Source organism: Dermacentor silvarum, chromosome 1 (genome assembly GCF_013339745.2).
Source record: "Dermacentor silvarum isolate Dsil-2018 chromosome 1, BIME_Dsil_1.4, whole genome shotgun sequence".
In the NCBI taxonomy this organism is placed as follows: domain Eukaryota; kingdom Metazoa; phylum Arthropoda; class Arachnida; order Ixodida; family Ixodidae; genus Dermacentor; species Dermacentor silvarum.
Window position 1 is genome coordinate 260504711 of NC_051154.1, and position 14107 is coordinate 260518817.

General features: G+C 50.8%; 1 protein-coding gene and 1 non-coding gene across 10 annotated transcripts in view; one reads left to right on the forward strand and one right to left on the reverse strand.

Annotated features, from left to right (window-relative positions):
• The window catches only part of LOC119439862 (cytochrome P450 4V2), a 335721-nt gene that overhangs the window by 258249 nt on the left and 63365 nt on the right, over nucleotides 1-14107 (reverse strand). For 3 of the 9 annotated variants that reach the window (XM_049660278.1, XM_049660277.1, XM_049660276.1), the window contains exons 7-9: nucleotides 9953-10141; nucleotides 8793-8966; nucleotides 6646-6712 (exon numbers count right to left, since the gene is read on the reverse strand). The exons of 5 other annotated variants lie outside the window; for them this stretch is intronic. In XM_049660278.1, the coding sequence (XP_049516235.1) occupies nucleotides 6646-6712; nucleotides 8793-8966; nucleotides 9953-10141 (430 nt within the window). The remainder of the gene's footprint in view (nucleotides 1-6645; nucleotides 6713-8792; nucleotides 8967-9952; nucleotides 10142-14107) is intronic. One more of the 9 variants, XM_049660279.1, reaches the window with a different exon arrangement.
• Nucleotides 8093-8276, forward strand: LOC119437791 (U2 spliceosomal RNA). Its single transcript, XR_005189538.1, has one exon. It is a non-coding gene; the product is annotated as a U2 spliceosomal RNA (small nuclear RNA).

The window sequence follows — 14107 nt, forward strand, 5'->3', positions numbered from 1 at the left end:
CTAAAACTAGAATAGGCGGTCAGCTGCTCGCAAGTGTATAAAAATAAATAGTGCAGTCATATTGTCACGAAGTTAACAATCGAGGCCTTCGCATAACGGTGTTCTTTTTTAATCAAGGCTGACTCTCGGAGAGCGCACGTTCCACTACGTACGTCGTCGTCCTCGTTCCAGTTGCCGGCGGCCGCCGGTGCCAGCCTATCTCGCGTCATTTCTTCCCTCTCAAAAGCGACCGTCCCGGTAGGCTGGTTACAATAAAGTACATAAAGTGGTAGGACACCTCTAACGGCAAATGTCACACGAAGCAAAGGATAACCACAACACTGCGCAGGATGGCGAAGGGTTTGAAGGGTGCAGTTCAATCACGGGCGTAGTACGGCTTTATCCGTACTACGTGCACAACTACGTGCACAACTATCCGTACTACAGACGTCGTCGACTCAAGCGAGGATCGACACTCTGGGGCATGACCTCGTAATTCACATCGATAATGCGGTGCACAACCTCGTATGGGCCGAAATATCGTCGCAATAATTTCTCCGAAAGCCCACGGTGGCGGACAGGTGTCCACACCCACACGTAGTCGCGGGGATTGTACTCGACATTCCATCGGCTCTGATTGTAACGGCGGGCGTCGGCACTCTGCTGGTTGCGGATGCGGTGCCGAGCAGGCTGGCGAGCTTCCTCGGCTTTCTGAATGAAGTCATCAGCGCTCTCGCTTGTCGTGGTGTCGTCGTCTACTGGGAGCATGGCGTCCAAACTTCTAAAGCTGTCGTGACGCGACGTCCATAGACAAGTTCAAATGGAGTGAGCTGGGTGGTCTCCTGCACAGCTGTATTATAGGCAAATGTAACGTATGGCAAAATTTCGTCCCATGTCTCGTGCTCAACATCAACATACATCGAGAGCATATCGGCCAGTGTTCTGTTTAGGCCCTCTGTCAATCCGTTAGTATGGGGATGATAAGCCGTGGTCTTTCGATGGTTGCTGTGCGTCAACGTGACGACTTCTTGTATTAAATCAGCAGTAAATGCTGCACCGCCATCAGCAATGAGGACAGCGGGCGCACCATGACGCAGTACAATGTCGTGGACAAAAAACTTGGCGACTTCAGTAGCGGTTGCCCGGTGTACAGTTTTGGTTTCGGCGTAACGGGTTAGATAGTCGGTTGCAACGATTACCCATTTGTTTTCCGAAGATGACGTAGGGAACGGACCTAGCAGATCCATTCTCACTTGCTGGAACGGCGCTAGAGGCGGATCCAGAGGTTGGAGCAGACCGGCGGGTTTGACGGGTGGTATTTTGACAGTCCCCACATGTTTTCACGTAGTGCTAAACAGACGAAAATAGCCATGACCAGTAGTATTTCTGGCGTATGCGCGCTAGTGTTCTGGTGAAGCCTAAGTGTCCGGCACAGGGGTCGTTGTGACATGCCTCAAAACTTCTTGGCGCAATGCCGTAGGAACCACGAGAAAGAACGTTTCCTGACTGTTTTTAAAGTTTTTTCTTGTAAAGTACATTGTTCCGCATGCACTACGATGTCAGTCCTCGGGACAGTGGACGTGGGACAACGTCAGCTCCTTGAAGATACCGGATAACAGGAAGCAGTTCTGTGCCCGCACGTTGTAGGTCAGCCATCCGCACTGTGTCGTCGACACCAAGAAACGGCAAAGCTTGCTCCAAGTCAGATGATGTCAGTGTAATCGGAGCACGTGACAGGCAGTCAGCGTCACTGTGCTTTTGTCCAGATCGGTAGACGACAGTTCTGTCATACTCCTGTAGACGCAGGCTCGAACGAGCCAGGCGGCCTAATGGATCTCTAAGATTGGCAAGACAACAAAGCGCGAATGGTAATCGCTGACCGCTCGAAATGGCCGGCCATACGGGTAGGGTCGAAATTTACTGATGGCCCAAACGAATGCTAAACTAGAGCACTGCACGGGCCGATTTTTGCGACCCGGGCCCGTTTTTACATTGGGCGGCCCGCCCTTGATGGCGAGACCCGGGCCCGGAAATAATCTATGTTACCCGCCCGGCCCAGCCCGCCACCCCTTTACCTTAGCCTCGAGCCTGGCCCTAGCCCGGCCCGAGCCCGGTTCGAAACCGGCCCGAACCCAGCCCGAGACCGAAAAATACATGTTTTTCAGAGTTGAGACGCCCGAGAATATCTCGCTGCACGTTACATGCGCACCACCAGAAAGCCCGCGCCCGGCCCGGGCCCGCGTCAAAAAACCCGAGCCCGGCCCGGGTCAAAAAGCCCACACCGTGCCCCAGCCCGGCCGGAGCCCGTGAAAAAAGTGCTCTACCCGGCCCGGCCCACGGGCCGGGCCGGGTCCGGGCTTTCGGGTAAGCCCGGCCCGTGCAGTGCTCTATGCTAAACACCCCTTTTCAGTAGTCGAATAGTTAGCCTCTGCCTCGGTGAGACTACGGCTCGCGTAAGCGATTACACGTTCCGTACCGTCTTGCCACTGAACAAGAACGACTCCGAGTCCAACATTGCTGGCTTCCGTGGGAATTTCAGTTTCAGCAGCATCGTGAAAATGCGCGAGCACCGGCGCTATTTGAAGTCGATTGCGTAATTCTGTGAACACCTGTTCTTGCTCTTCCGTCCACACGAAGGGCACATCGCGGCGTGTTAATCTCGTCAGAGGCTCAGCCATTTTTGAGAAACCTTCAAGAAAATGACGGTATACAGTAGGCGCAGAGCCCCCAAAACCGCTGAACAGCCTCTTGTCTTTAGGACGAGGGAAATCAGCGACGGCAGCCAGCTTCTAAGGGTCTGACCGAACGCCCTGGGGGCTGACCACGTGTCCGAAAGACTTGAGTTCCTGAAAAACAGAGTGCCATTTTTCGGGCTTGATGGTGAGATTTGCCTCGCGGATAACATTAAGAACGCTTTTCAGCCGTGCAAGATGTTCATCAAACGTGCTTGAAAAGACAACGACGTCCTCCAGGTAGACCAGGCACGCCTGCCATTTCAGTTCCGCCAGTACAGTGTCCATCATTCGCTGGAATGTGGCGGGAGCTGAAGATAGGCCGAATGGGAGGACTTTAAATACGTATAGCCCGTCAGGAGTCACGGGTGCAGTTTTCTTGCGATCGCACTCGTCGACTTCGACCTGCCGGTACCCTGACTTAAGATCTAACGAGGTAAAAACTGGGCATGGCGTAGACGGTCCAAGGCGTCGTCGATCCTTGGCAGGGGGTAAACATCGCTTTGGTGACTTTGTTAAGCCGTCTGTAGTCGACACAGAAGCGTAGCGTATTGTCCTTCTTTTTTACCTGAACGACGGGTGACGCCCACGGGCTTGTCGAAGACTGAATCACATCATCGTTCAGCATTTCTTTAACCTGGCGTTTAATCGCCTCTCTTTCCATTGGCGACACGCGGTATGGATGGTGACAAACTGGCTGCGCCGATTCCTCTGTGTTTCGAAACGGAAGTGCACTGAACTTTAGATTACGTGGAGAAGCAGTCAGATAATTCGCTCACGAGCCCTAATAGTCGCTGCTTCTGTAGTTCCGAGAAGCCGGCCTTAATGTGAATGCAGCTGCACAGGGTGGTATCATTTTGCACGTCCGGTTAAGTCACCTCTAATGCGGCGACGTCGGAGGAGTCAGCAATTTCGTTGAGTAAGGCGACAGCCGTGCTTTGAGGGACGTGTTGAAACTCGTTGCTGAAGTTTGTCAGAAGAACTAGCTAGTGAACGTTTGCTCTGCAACTGAACAAGGTCTCGAGCTATGCAGATATACCGTTCGAGAACCAGCGGAATATTTGCCTCGGCAATGCCCTCATAGTCGTTGAATGTGTCGCAGGTTACAAGGGCTAACACACTACTCCTTGGTCGTAATGTGACGTTGTCGTAAACGATGCGCAAGGCGTTGTCATGAGTGTCGCACTTGCTGCTGGTATGGCGTGCGCCGTCGAAAACGTTACCCGTGACTCTTGCAAATTTATGATTGCCCCATTTGTCTGCAGGAAGTCCATTCCAAGAATCAAGTCTCTCGAACAACTTGGCAGGATAATGAAATCGCCGACGTAAGTAAGGCCGCGAATATTCCACGCGATTTAAGAGGTGACCTCCGGCAGTACAGACCTGCGTACCAGTACACTGCGTCTAAACTTTTTTCAGCTTAGCGGCAAGTTCTCTGCTCATAACTGAGGTGTCCGCGCCAGGGTCGACTAAAGTTGTGAATTCTTCGTCATCTATGCTTACTGGTATATCCGATGTTACTACGTGCCTTGGATCACCTGAGTGTGTTTTAACGTCGGTCTGTTGTCGCTCTCGTCGCTTTCGTCACAACAGAGGATATTCGATACACTCGGCGTCAGCGGCCTCACCTCTGGAGGTCGCTGAACTCAGTTTTCCCGGTTTGCCGGGCTAGGCGAACGGCGCCTAGGGGCGTCTTGAGGGAAGAGAGGACTTGACGACCGGTACCGTGACGGAGCAGGTGATGACGAGCGAGGCTCGTGCCTTTGCTGTTCGAAGAAATTGTGATGACTCGTGAGGAAGCTGTCGATCTCCAGCGGGCGCTCACCAGGTCTTGGACGCGGCGCATTCGGGGAAAGCCCACGGAGACCCACGCGGCGGTAGGGACACGTCCTGTAGATATGGCCGGCTTCTCCGCAATGAAAACAGAGGGAACTGTGGTCAGGAGCACGCCAGACATCACTCTTTCTTGGCCTGGACTCGTTGATGAGCAATGAACAGTGGATTACGACGCCTGAACCCAACTTCCGTTTGTTCCACGGTGCGCACGACGTTTGTGGTGCTATACAGTGATGGACGTCGTAGGGTTCCACTTCAGTCAGCCGAACTTGCTCCTGTTGCTGTGGTGCCCCATAGCGTTCAGGAACTTGGGTGGCTTGTCTGAATTCGTCTCGCACCATCTCTGCCACAGACAGTCGCGCGACCGGGGGCTCGACCGCCTACATTTTCTAGAGCGCTTCTCTAATGACAGCTCCGATCAATTCCTAAGGCCACTGACGTCACTTCCTAGTGTCACGTTAGGGATACTACTCGAAAGTGCTGTGACGTTTCGGTTGTACTGCCTGGCGCGCTGTTTTAGTGCCCTTTCCATTGCAGTGGCTCCAGCCAGAAAGTCTGCAAGCGTAGTCGCTGGGTTGCGGATAAGCCCGGCAAATATTTCCTGCTTTCCGCCTCGCATAAGGTGCCGGACTTTTTTGCCTTCGGGCATTGAAGCTTCTGCATGCCTGAAGAGCCAAGCCATGTCTTCAACATAAGTGGTGACGCTCTCATTAGGAGCTTCAATTCTTGCCTGGATAGCCAACTCCGCTCTCTCCTTTCTGTCGGCGCTGGTTAGGGCGGCAACTAACTGCCGACGAAATTCGTCCCACGATGTTGTCACCTCGTGGTTCTCGAACCACGTCTTTGCGGTATCCCCGAGAGCGAAGTACACATTACACAGCTTGAGCTATTCAGACCAACTGTTGAATTCGGCGAAAGTGATGGACCCGTAGCGTTCATTGAAAGGGGTCAAGCCTGTCTTCGACGTCTTCAAGAGCACCTCCGTGGAACGCATTGGGTGTTTGCGGCTGATGCAAAAGGATCTGCGTCGGCGCGGCAAGCGCACACGTAGACGGTTGGTGCATCGTCCTGGTAGGATCAGGTAGCAGACTGTGCTGCGGCTGGAGCCCCTGAAGACGACGGCTGGTACGGACGTGCACAGGCGTGAGGTCTGTCGGGTTTCTCACTGGAGTCGAGTCAGGAGTACGCTGCGTCTCGGGCGATCGTATCATTTACCCAGCACTTCCACCCGAAAATGTCACGAAGTTAACAATCGAGGCCTTGGCAAAACGGTGCCCTTTTTTAATCAAGGCATACGGATGCTGATGCAAAAGGATCTGCGTCGGCGCGGCAAGCGCACACGTAGACGGTTGGTGCATCGTCCTGGTAGGATCAGGTAGCAGACTGTGCTGCGGCTGGAGCCCCTGAAGACGACGGCTGGTAAGGAAACTCGGAGAGCGCGCGTTACACTACGCACTTCGTCGTCCTCGTTCCAGTGGCCGGCGGCCGCAGGTGTCAGTCTATCTCGCGTCAATATTTCCGCACGTCAAGAGCAGGCAAGTAGCAACCAAGTCACGAGCAGCTAATAGGCAGAAGGCTGTAGGTTTGCATGCTACACATGCCCTTGATGTGTCCGATGTTCACAGCATGCAAGAGGTGACCTAAATGACCAAGTACGAGAACAACTTCCATTTAGCGCACGAGCTACTTAGTTTCGAACATTGTTTCAGAGGCCGAATTCACAAGGCTTTTCGTTCCTGGACACTCTCTAAGTGACCGGCCATCTTCACCGATAACACGTTCGCTAACAATATAGCCTATTACGTACTTCTCCTTACGAACCGCTATGGCGTAATAAATGTCTCGTATATAGCACCGATGACACCAAATTTGGAGCTACGTCTACCGCTAACAGATAATTAACTCGTGATGAAAGAACAGGTAACTCAGAAGACGAAATGATGCATCGGCTTTAGAATTCACCTGTTCCTTTTCCTTCAAACATTTAACACCCTCAGATAAACTTTGCAGCTTAGTTCGAATGATACACACACAGACAAATGGCTTCTTACATCGATATTTCAAAGCCAATGAAGCATTGTGACCAGCGGTTGCTTACCGAGTGTCAAGTCTTGGTCAAGGACCTTGCCATAGTAAGGAAATGGAGGACACAGGCGCAACGTCTCCTGAAAATGGATACAACCAAGTTTCATAACCACCGTGTAAGAGTTAATGAGTACAAGACTTTGTCTGTTTAATACTCCTTAAACACTTAAACACTTAAACATACCCTTAAACACGAATGGAAAAATGCAGAGCCCCCGAAAGATTTCATATAAAAATTCCCGGTAGAGTTATCACGATGAAATGAAGGAGAATAATGACGCCATGTGAAAATACACAATATCTCTACGAGGTACGTACACAGCAAGGAACGCAGCAACCCTCTCCTCCACCCGTTCCCAGCCGCGAACACCTCAATCAACGAATGGTGATCATGACAATGTGAATATGCAGCGATACTTTAGTGAAGAAATTTGGCTGGACTGTGCTGGATCGCCTGAATGAGGGGTGGCAAAACTTCGAAGGCGAATAGCACCAATCGCCACAGGAATTTCATTGGCAACTCGAACCTCTGCAATGCTTTAAGAGTTTTGGTAACATTTACTTTCCGCTAATCACGCATGATCTGCCAATTTTTGCAACACTTCGTCACGGTGGAATTCTGTAGCAGGTTCCACGTAGCGACGCGGCGTGGGCCGTTACTCGGACTCTGAACCCAAGGAACTTCGAATGAGGTAGCCTGAACACTCAGGAATACCTCAGGGAACAGCCGTCTGTGGGGGCTTGCCGAGGAAGCCGCTGGAATTGGCGGCGTTAGGGAAACTTTAAAAGAACAGATGATATCTCGGCCAAGACGGAGAGCGGTTACAGCACGGACTGAAGATGGATACATCAACTCCGTTCTTACTTCTCTCTTTTCTTTTTCATACCTAGCCCATGACCAAGTTGTTGGAACCCCATGAAGCGTCATGTCTTGTTCTGCGATCATTTTGTGAATGCTGTCGCTTTCCCCACTCGCACATCTGTGAGACCCCCCCCCCCCCCGAAGGTAGATACCGCATGCTTAAAGGGATACGAAAATTCCGTGCCATTCCACTCTATGAAGGTGGACGACCACCGCAGATGTGTATGTGGCGATTGACCGTTGCTCCGGTGAAACGTTCCAAGTTTGCGGGATCGGGGCCACATGAACGGTTCGCATTTCTTTCCGCCTCGCAGTCCTGGCGGGCAGCACGCTTACGCTGGGCGTTCTCGGCCCGCTCATCGTCGGTGGTCTCCTTCCGCCGCCGCACCCATTTCCTTTTCTGTTCCCGCCGTCGTTTCTAGGTAGAGACGTTATACTTCTTCAGCCCGTACAACACGCGGCTTACCCATTTCACAGTCAGAGCAGAGTTGAGGAAAGGAGCCTACGTAGAGCATGACGTCAGGAGACAGAAGACACTCAGATTGGTAGGCATTAGTTTGAATACGCGGGATGGCCTACACGTGTATGGTTCGAACGTATATATGGCCGACGTGGGTCGAAGTGTAGTATCTGTTCTTATCAGCTTAATATCTGGTACGGGTTGTATTTTGACCCAAGATGTTAAGCTTATTTTTGCTAGTTGTCGGAGTGCTTGAAGCCTGCTTCACCTCAGCCGCGGGTTGGCCCGGTATTGCACTACCTTCGAGATCGGCCCACGTTTTTGGTCTACGGACATCGATCTGCTGGAAACTAGCCATATATAGCTTCGCTGTAAAAAACCATTGTACTGCGTACTATGGGAAGCCAACGCCCGGTGTCCCGAGTAAGAGCCAATCCGGATAGCACCCTACGCATTGCCGGGTACTCTGTTCGCATGTTTTACTCTCTTCTGCATGTTCTTCTACATTCAAGGAGCAGTGTTGACCGACGTTCAGCTTCAATTCTACGAGCGCGCTGAGAGTTTCTGATTCAGTCTTATACGTCAGTTCATTACGACTGAAACGCAAAGCGGATGGCGACAGAGAGAAAAAAAAAGGAACGACACAGGACAAGCGTTCAAATAACAAGCGCTGCCGTCACATGAACTTCAACCTACTCATCATAAATTTGCACCCAATTTTACTTCAGTGCTTGTCTATCTAATGGGCACTATAAATAACCTCTTTGAACCACTATCTATAATAGGTAATATGTTCTGCAATTGTGACCGTGAATGAAAAGTGAAAGCGTCATCATACCTTCACGCAGCACTCCATGTACTGTAGACGTTTGAGGTCTTCCTGTGTGCATTCCATGTTTTCACGGTCTTTGAAAACGACGTCCAATTCTTCCTGCACCTTCCTTTGTATGTCCGGATGCAGCCCGAAAAGATATATGCTCCAGCTGATGGCGCACGAGCTGGAATCACCACCCTGCAATAATTGTTTCGTACAAGCGATGCCATGGCCAGTCCGCAAAAAGCATGACTACCTTTTACGGAGCAGAACGCCATGACGCCTTTTACAAGGAATCGCATCTCTCAAAAAAAAAAAAAAAACTCCTGGCCTCCAACCATAATTCGCTTCCTCTAGTATTTTACTACCGCTTAAGACTAGTGATTCTTCAGCACGCTTCGTATGCAGATCGTATACCGCCTGCTCTTAAATCGAGTGAATACTTTTATAAAAGAACCTCGTCAGCGTACTGGGCTTGATGATTTGCGCGAATCCTACTGAAATATACGTTACCTAGGCCAAACTTTTATCACGACAAGCATCATCAAGTCTGTATGCAAAGAAGTGCCTTTTATATAATCAAACAGGTGGCTAACAAGCGACAAGTACCTTGTAACATTGCAAAGGCCATCGGTAGCCTGCCATACTATTATTACCCTATGTTGCAGTATTAGATTTCGAAAATAATAGCAAAACATGAGCAACCGCTACATTAGCGAAATTTAATAATCTTTGTCTCATTGACTATAGTTGATCCCGCTACATTTTTCACGGCGTCTCTGCAGAATGTGAACAAGCTCAACTTTCCATTACTTCAATTACACAGACTTGCAAATTTCGCGCGAACGTTATGGTGAAATTTGGTATAAGTTGTGCAAGCACATGACCATTTCTGTCTGTGCGTGCATGTGGGAGCGCGCCTCTTGGACATATTTTACCTTGTATACTTGCATCCCCTCGAGTAACGTAGCATCGTTGGGTGTCATCTACAACGTAGGCCGGCATCTCATGCACTTGTTTGCTTATTCAATTATTTTTACAGCAATATCTTATTCGAGTTACCGACAAATGGTCTTAAACAGCGAAAGCAACTTTCTATATCACTTATGCATGGTCAATGCGAGAGACTATGAGACTGATAAACACAGTGGCGCAAAATGAGGGTGAGAAGTGGACTAACTCACTGCTAACATCATGAAGTCCGCATCTTTTCCGACGTCGTCCAGCGTATACGAAGAAGGTGCCTTCATGTGTGCAAGCAGGAGGCTGTCCATGAACAACGAGCCGCTGCCGTCTTGATTCTTCTCAAGAGCTTGGCTGTCGGCGGTATGATTTGAGAGCTTCTGCAATTCGGCCTTCCGTGTGTTCGTTACCTTGAAGACAAGAAAACATATGCCATAAAAGTAGCACTTTTTTTCTCAATGCATGTACCATTTGTTGAGATATATTCACCTTAGTAACTCAGCGGCACAAAGGCAGACAAGGACGTATAAACGGAATGAAGATGTCCCGTTTTCGTCATACTTAGGCCGGTTGTAGTGCATTGACAACGAGGACAAGTGAGTTGACAGACATTATAGCAATACTTGCCTGTGCACTTGCTTGCCCTCGTTGTCTGAATACGCTTAAACAATTCCAAGTATGTCTTATAAACAAAGCCCAACATCAAAGCGTGTCTAGTCTATTTTGCTCCTTGTCGGGCCTTTGCATTGTCCGCTTTACTAAGATGAATCCCGAACTATAGCCGAATCAGCCACCCTGATAAGATGACAAAATTTTACATTAAATAAATTCTGGGGTTTTGCTTGTCAAAACCACGATATGATTATGAGGCACGCCATAGTGGAGACTCCGGATTAATGTTGACCACCTGAAGTTCTTTAACGTGCACCCAATGCACGGTCCACGCGCGTTTTTACATTCCGGCCCCATCGAAATGCGGCCGTTGCGGCCGTGATTCGATGCCGCGCCTTCGGGCTTAGCAGCGCAAAGCCGTACCTTACTCAGATAAGGTCAGTGCACAACTACCTATTGGTCGTTTTTGACAGCATACGAGGTGGCATACCGGCTTTGTATTGAAGAAGGTTATTGATTTATTTACGAGGGTCAGTCAAATGAAAAGCGCAAATGTGTAACAAAAGGAGAAAGATGGCACCAGTAGCCTGTACGTTGGCAGACATGTTCCCAACAGTGCGACGGATGTTCACTAGGTGGCAGCATCGCGCAGGTGCAGGCGCGCAGGTGTTTGTTTGCTTGAAGTCAGGGATACAATCAGCACTCGATGGCAACCAAAGGTCAGTGGGACGCCTCGCATTTGGCGTTCTCGGGAAGACTCCAAATGAAGCTGTGCTGGACAAGCTTTGAGGTGAGGGAAGATCAAAGTAAACTTGATTTTGAAGAACGACTGAGGAATATGAACGAAAGTACATTGGTTGCGAGAGTATTGTGGTATTTGTGCAGAAAGTATATTGACGCACAGTAGAGGAAAGGAACTAGGAAGCTTATCAGCAAGTATGCGGCCGGTATGGTAAGCAACCTGGCAACAATGAACGCCAAACGCGAAGTCAGAGTGGCAGAGACAATCTCATGGGTAGGGCAATGGAGAAGAAATCTGGTATGAGTAACTACCTAATAGGAAAAATGGCAGACTTTGGCCCGAAAGTCTCGATTGCGATACGAAACTAGTGGACAGCTATAAAAAGTAGGGATATTAGGTTTATCGGCCGTATAAACTTGTAAACGTTGGCACATGAACTAAGTTAACAAGTATGGTGTCACGCGCGCACAAGCACACATGAACGCATCTCACTCGGGATGACCGCGGAAACTCGCTGTCATAACGCTGGAGTGCGTCAGCGCGGCAGCATTCGAATCGAGCTTCCTGCTGGCGCTCGCATCAACGCGAACTTAGCCGCGAAAGCACAGGAAGGGCGGACTGTTCCCCCCCTCCCCCGCAGATGGTTTTCAGCATACAGGCGCACGGGCGCGTGCTCGCGGGGCAGGTAGTGCCCCTCCCCCAACCCTCCCCCCGGAACCTTCCGGCCCGGCGGGAGCACGCGGCCGCAGTAAAGCGCGGCCCCTCTACCTGTCAACCCTCCCCCCGGCGCCTTCCCGCCCCGCGGGAGCGCGCGGCCACAGTAAAGCGCGGCCCCTACACCTCCCTACCCTCCCTCCGGAGCGTTGTGCGCGACTGGAAGGCGGCGCGCTTCCTTCCCGCTCCCCGCCCCTTGCGTGCGCGAGCCGCGATTGCCGGCTCACCGTCGCATTCTTTCACTCGCACATACAGCGAACGGCGTGCGGTGACGATTTTATCACCCGTGTACTTTATACAGAACCTCACGGCGACGACAACGGCAGAAATGCGCCTGGAGTGTCCATATAATTGCCATCGCAATAAAAACGAAATCAGGAAATAAACTATTTCTGTTGACTCAAAGGGAAGCTCATTACTTTTCGAAGCAATATCGTGATGCCTTAGAACGCGTAGTTATAAAGCGAGGTACACTAAGGACGAAAACACATATGCTTGCTGCGGTAAAGCTAGGGAAACGATGGAACATGTTTTATTAGAATGTGAAGATATCTACCCAGCTGTGGGTTCAGGCTCCTCTGGCCTCCTGGAAGCTCTTTCGTTCAGGGAGAACAGGGGGAAAGTAAACATGTCCAAAACCAAAACATACATTTCGAAGAGGCGATTGGGGGTTTGATGGCAGGAAAGCAGACACAAAAAAACGGAGGCGTAAAAATACAAAGCTCCCAGTAGTGTTTCAGAAAGTTTGATGCTTGGAATGCTTGCGTTGCTTGGATGCTTGCGTGCGTGCGTGCGTCCGTGCATGCGCGCGTGGGCGCGTGTGTGTATGTGTCTGTGTGTGTGCATGTGTGTGTGTGCGTGCCTATCTTTTTCAGATAGGTAGGCAAGCCATTACGCAAAATAATAAAGAGAGCTTGGTGGGGACGCTCTTGGCATCCATCCATTCATCCATCCAGAAACACCGGCACAGAAACAGTGTAAAAATGGCCGCTCCACTAGCAACTTCCACCATGGAGGACAAGCGTTCTCTTAATCAATTTCTGCATAGTTAAGGTGTGAAGCCTCTTGAAGTTCATCGCAGAATGAAGATCCAATATGCTGATGCATGTGTGTCACAGCGCCAAGTGTACGAATTGAGTTACAAATTTACAAACGGCGTGGCATCCGAAGCCGATGCTCCTTGCCTTGTCCAGAAAACATTGCATCCACCAAAGCCAATCGTGGTTGCAAAAAAACTGAGTGGCGCTGGATGACATTGTAGCAAGTGTAAACATCGGTCATGGTTCAGCATACCACATTGTGCATGATGTGCTCGGATTTCACAAAGCGTCTCAAAGATGGGTGCCCCGGCAGCTGACTCGTGAATTGAAACAGTGACGTGTTGATGCACGTGAACAACTACAGCGGCGCGTTGAACAAGAATGGGATGCCTTCCTTGCAAGAATCATCACCGGGGACGACACCTGGGTTGACTACGATCAACCACAAACGAAGAAATCGAGTAAGGAATGGCGCCATTCCTCATCACCCAAACCAAAGCGGTTCCGAACACAGCCGTCAGAAGGGAAGGTTATGCTGCCCTCTGCTGGGACGAAAAAGGCGTTATCTTGGAGTACTATACACGTAGCAAAGAAACACTAACACTAGTGAATCATATTCTGATCTCCTAAAAAAATTAGGGGCAGCTTCACTCTAGTGGTGCGAAGACTGGGCAAAGAGCGAAGCTGGCGACCCCACTTAGCTTTCTCTCGGTTCGGCCAAGTTTTTGCGAGGTTAAGCTTCGAGACTCGGCCAGATTTTGCGCAAGATCACCCAGGGATCATCGACAGCCCTTGGAGCAACGAACACTCGGTCATAAAAGTATCTAGATGGCTTCTGGACAGTCAAACGGTTTTGCTCGGTTTCGAAAGCTCGTTACTCCGGATCTTCTGCGAATCACCGACGTTTTGCCGCCGCTTCGGCGGCGCGATACTCGGGATCGGACCGAAGTCGTCTTACTCGCTCTCGAGTAGCGGCGCGGCGGCTTTCGTGCCGCGCTTCCTCTTCTCCGGGAGTGGCGGTCTTCTTCGGCCGCCCCATCTTCGCGGCGATGTGCTCGGCGTGGAGACGGCGGTGCTTTGGTATCGCCGCGGCGGTGACGCGGAGCTATATATACCCTGGGTCGGCGTAGTGACGTCACGGCTTAGCTCCGCCTCTGCGCAGCCGCGGCAACCACTCCGCACGGCGCGGTGACGTCGTGGCTCGGCAAAGCTAAGGCGAAGCGATGCAGCGCGTGCCATGACGTCACGGCTCACGCAGCTGTGGCGAG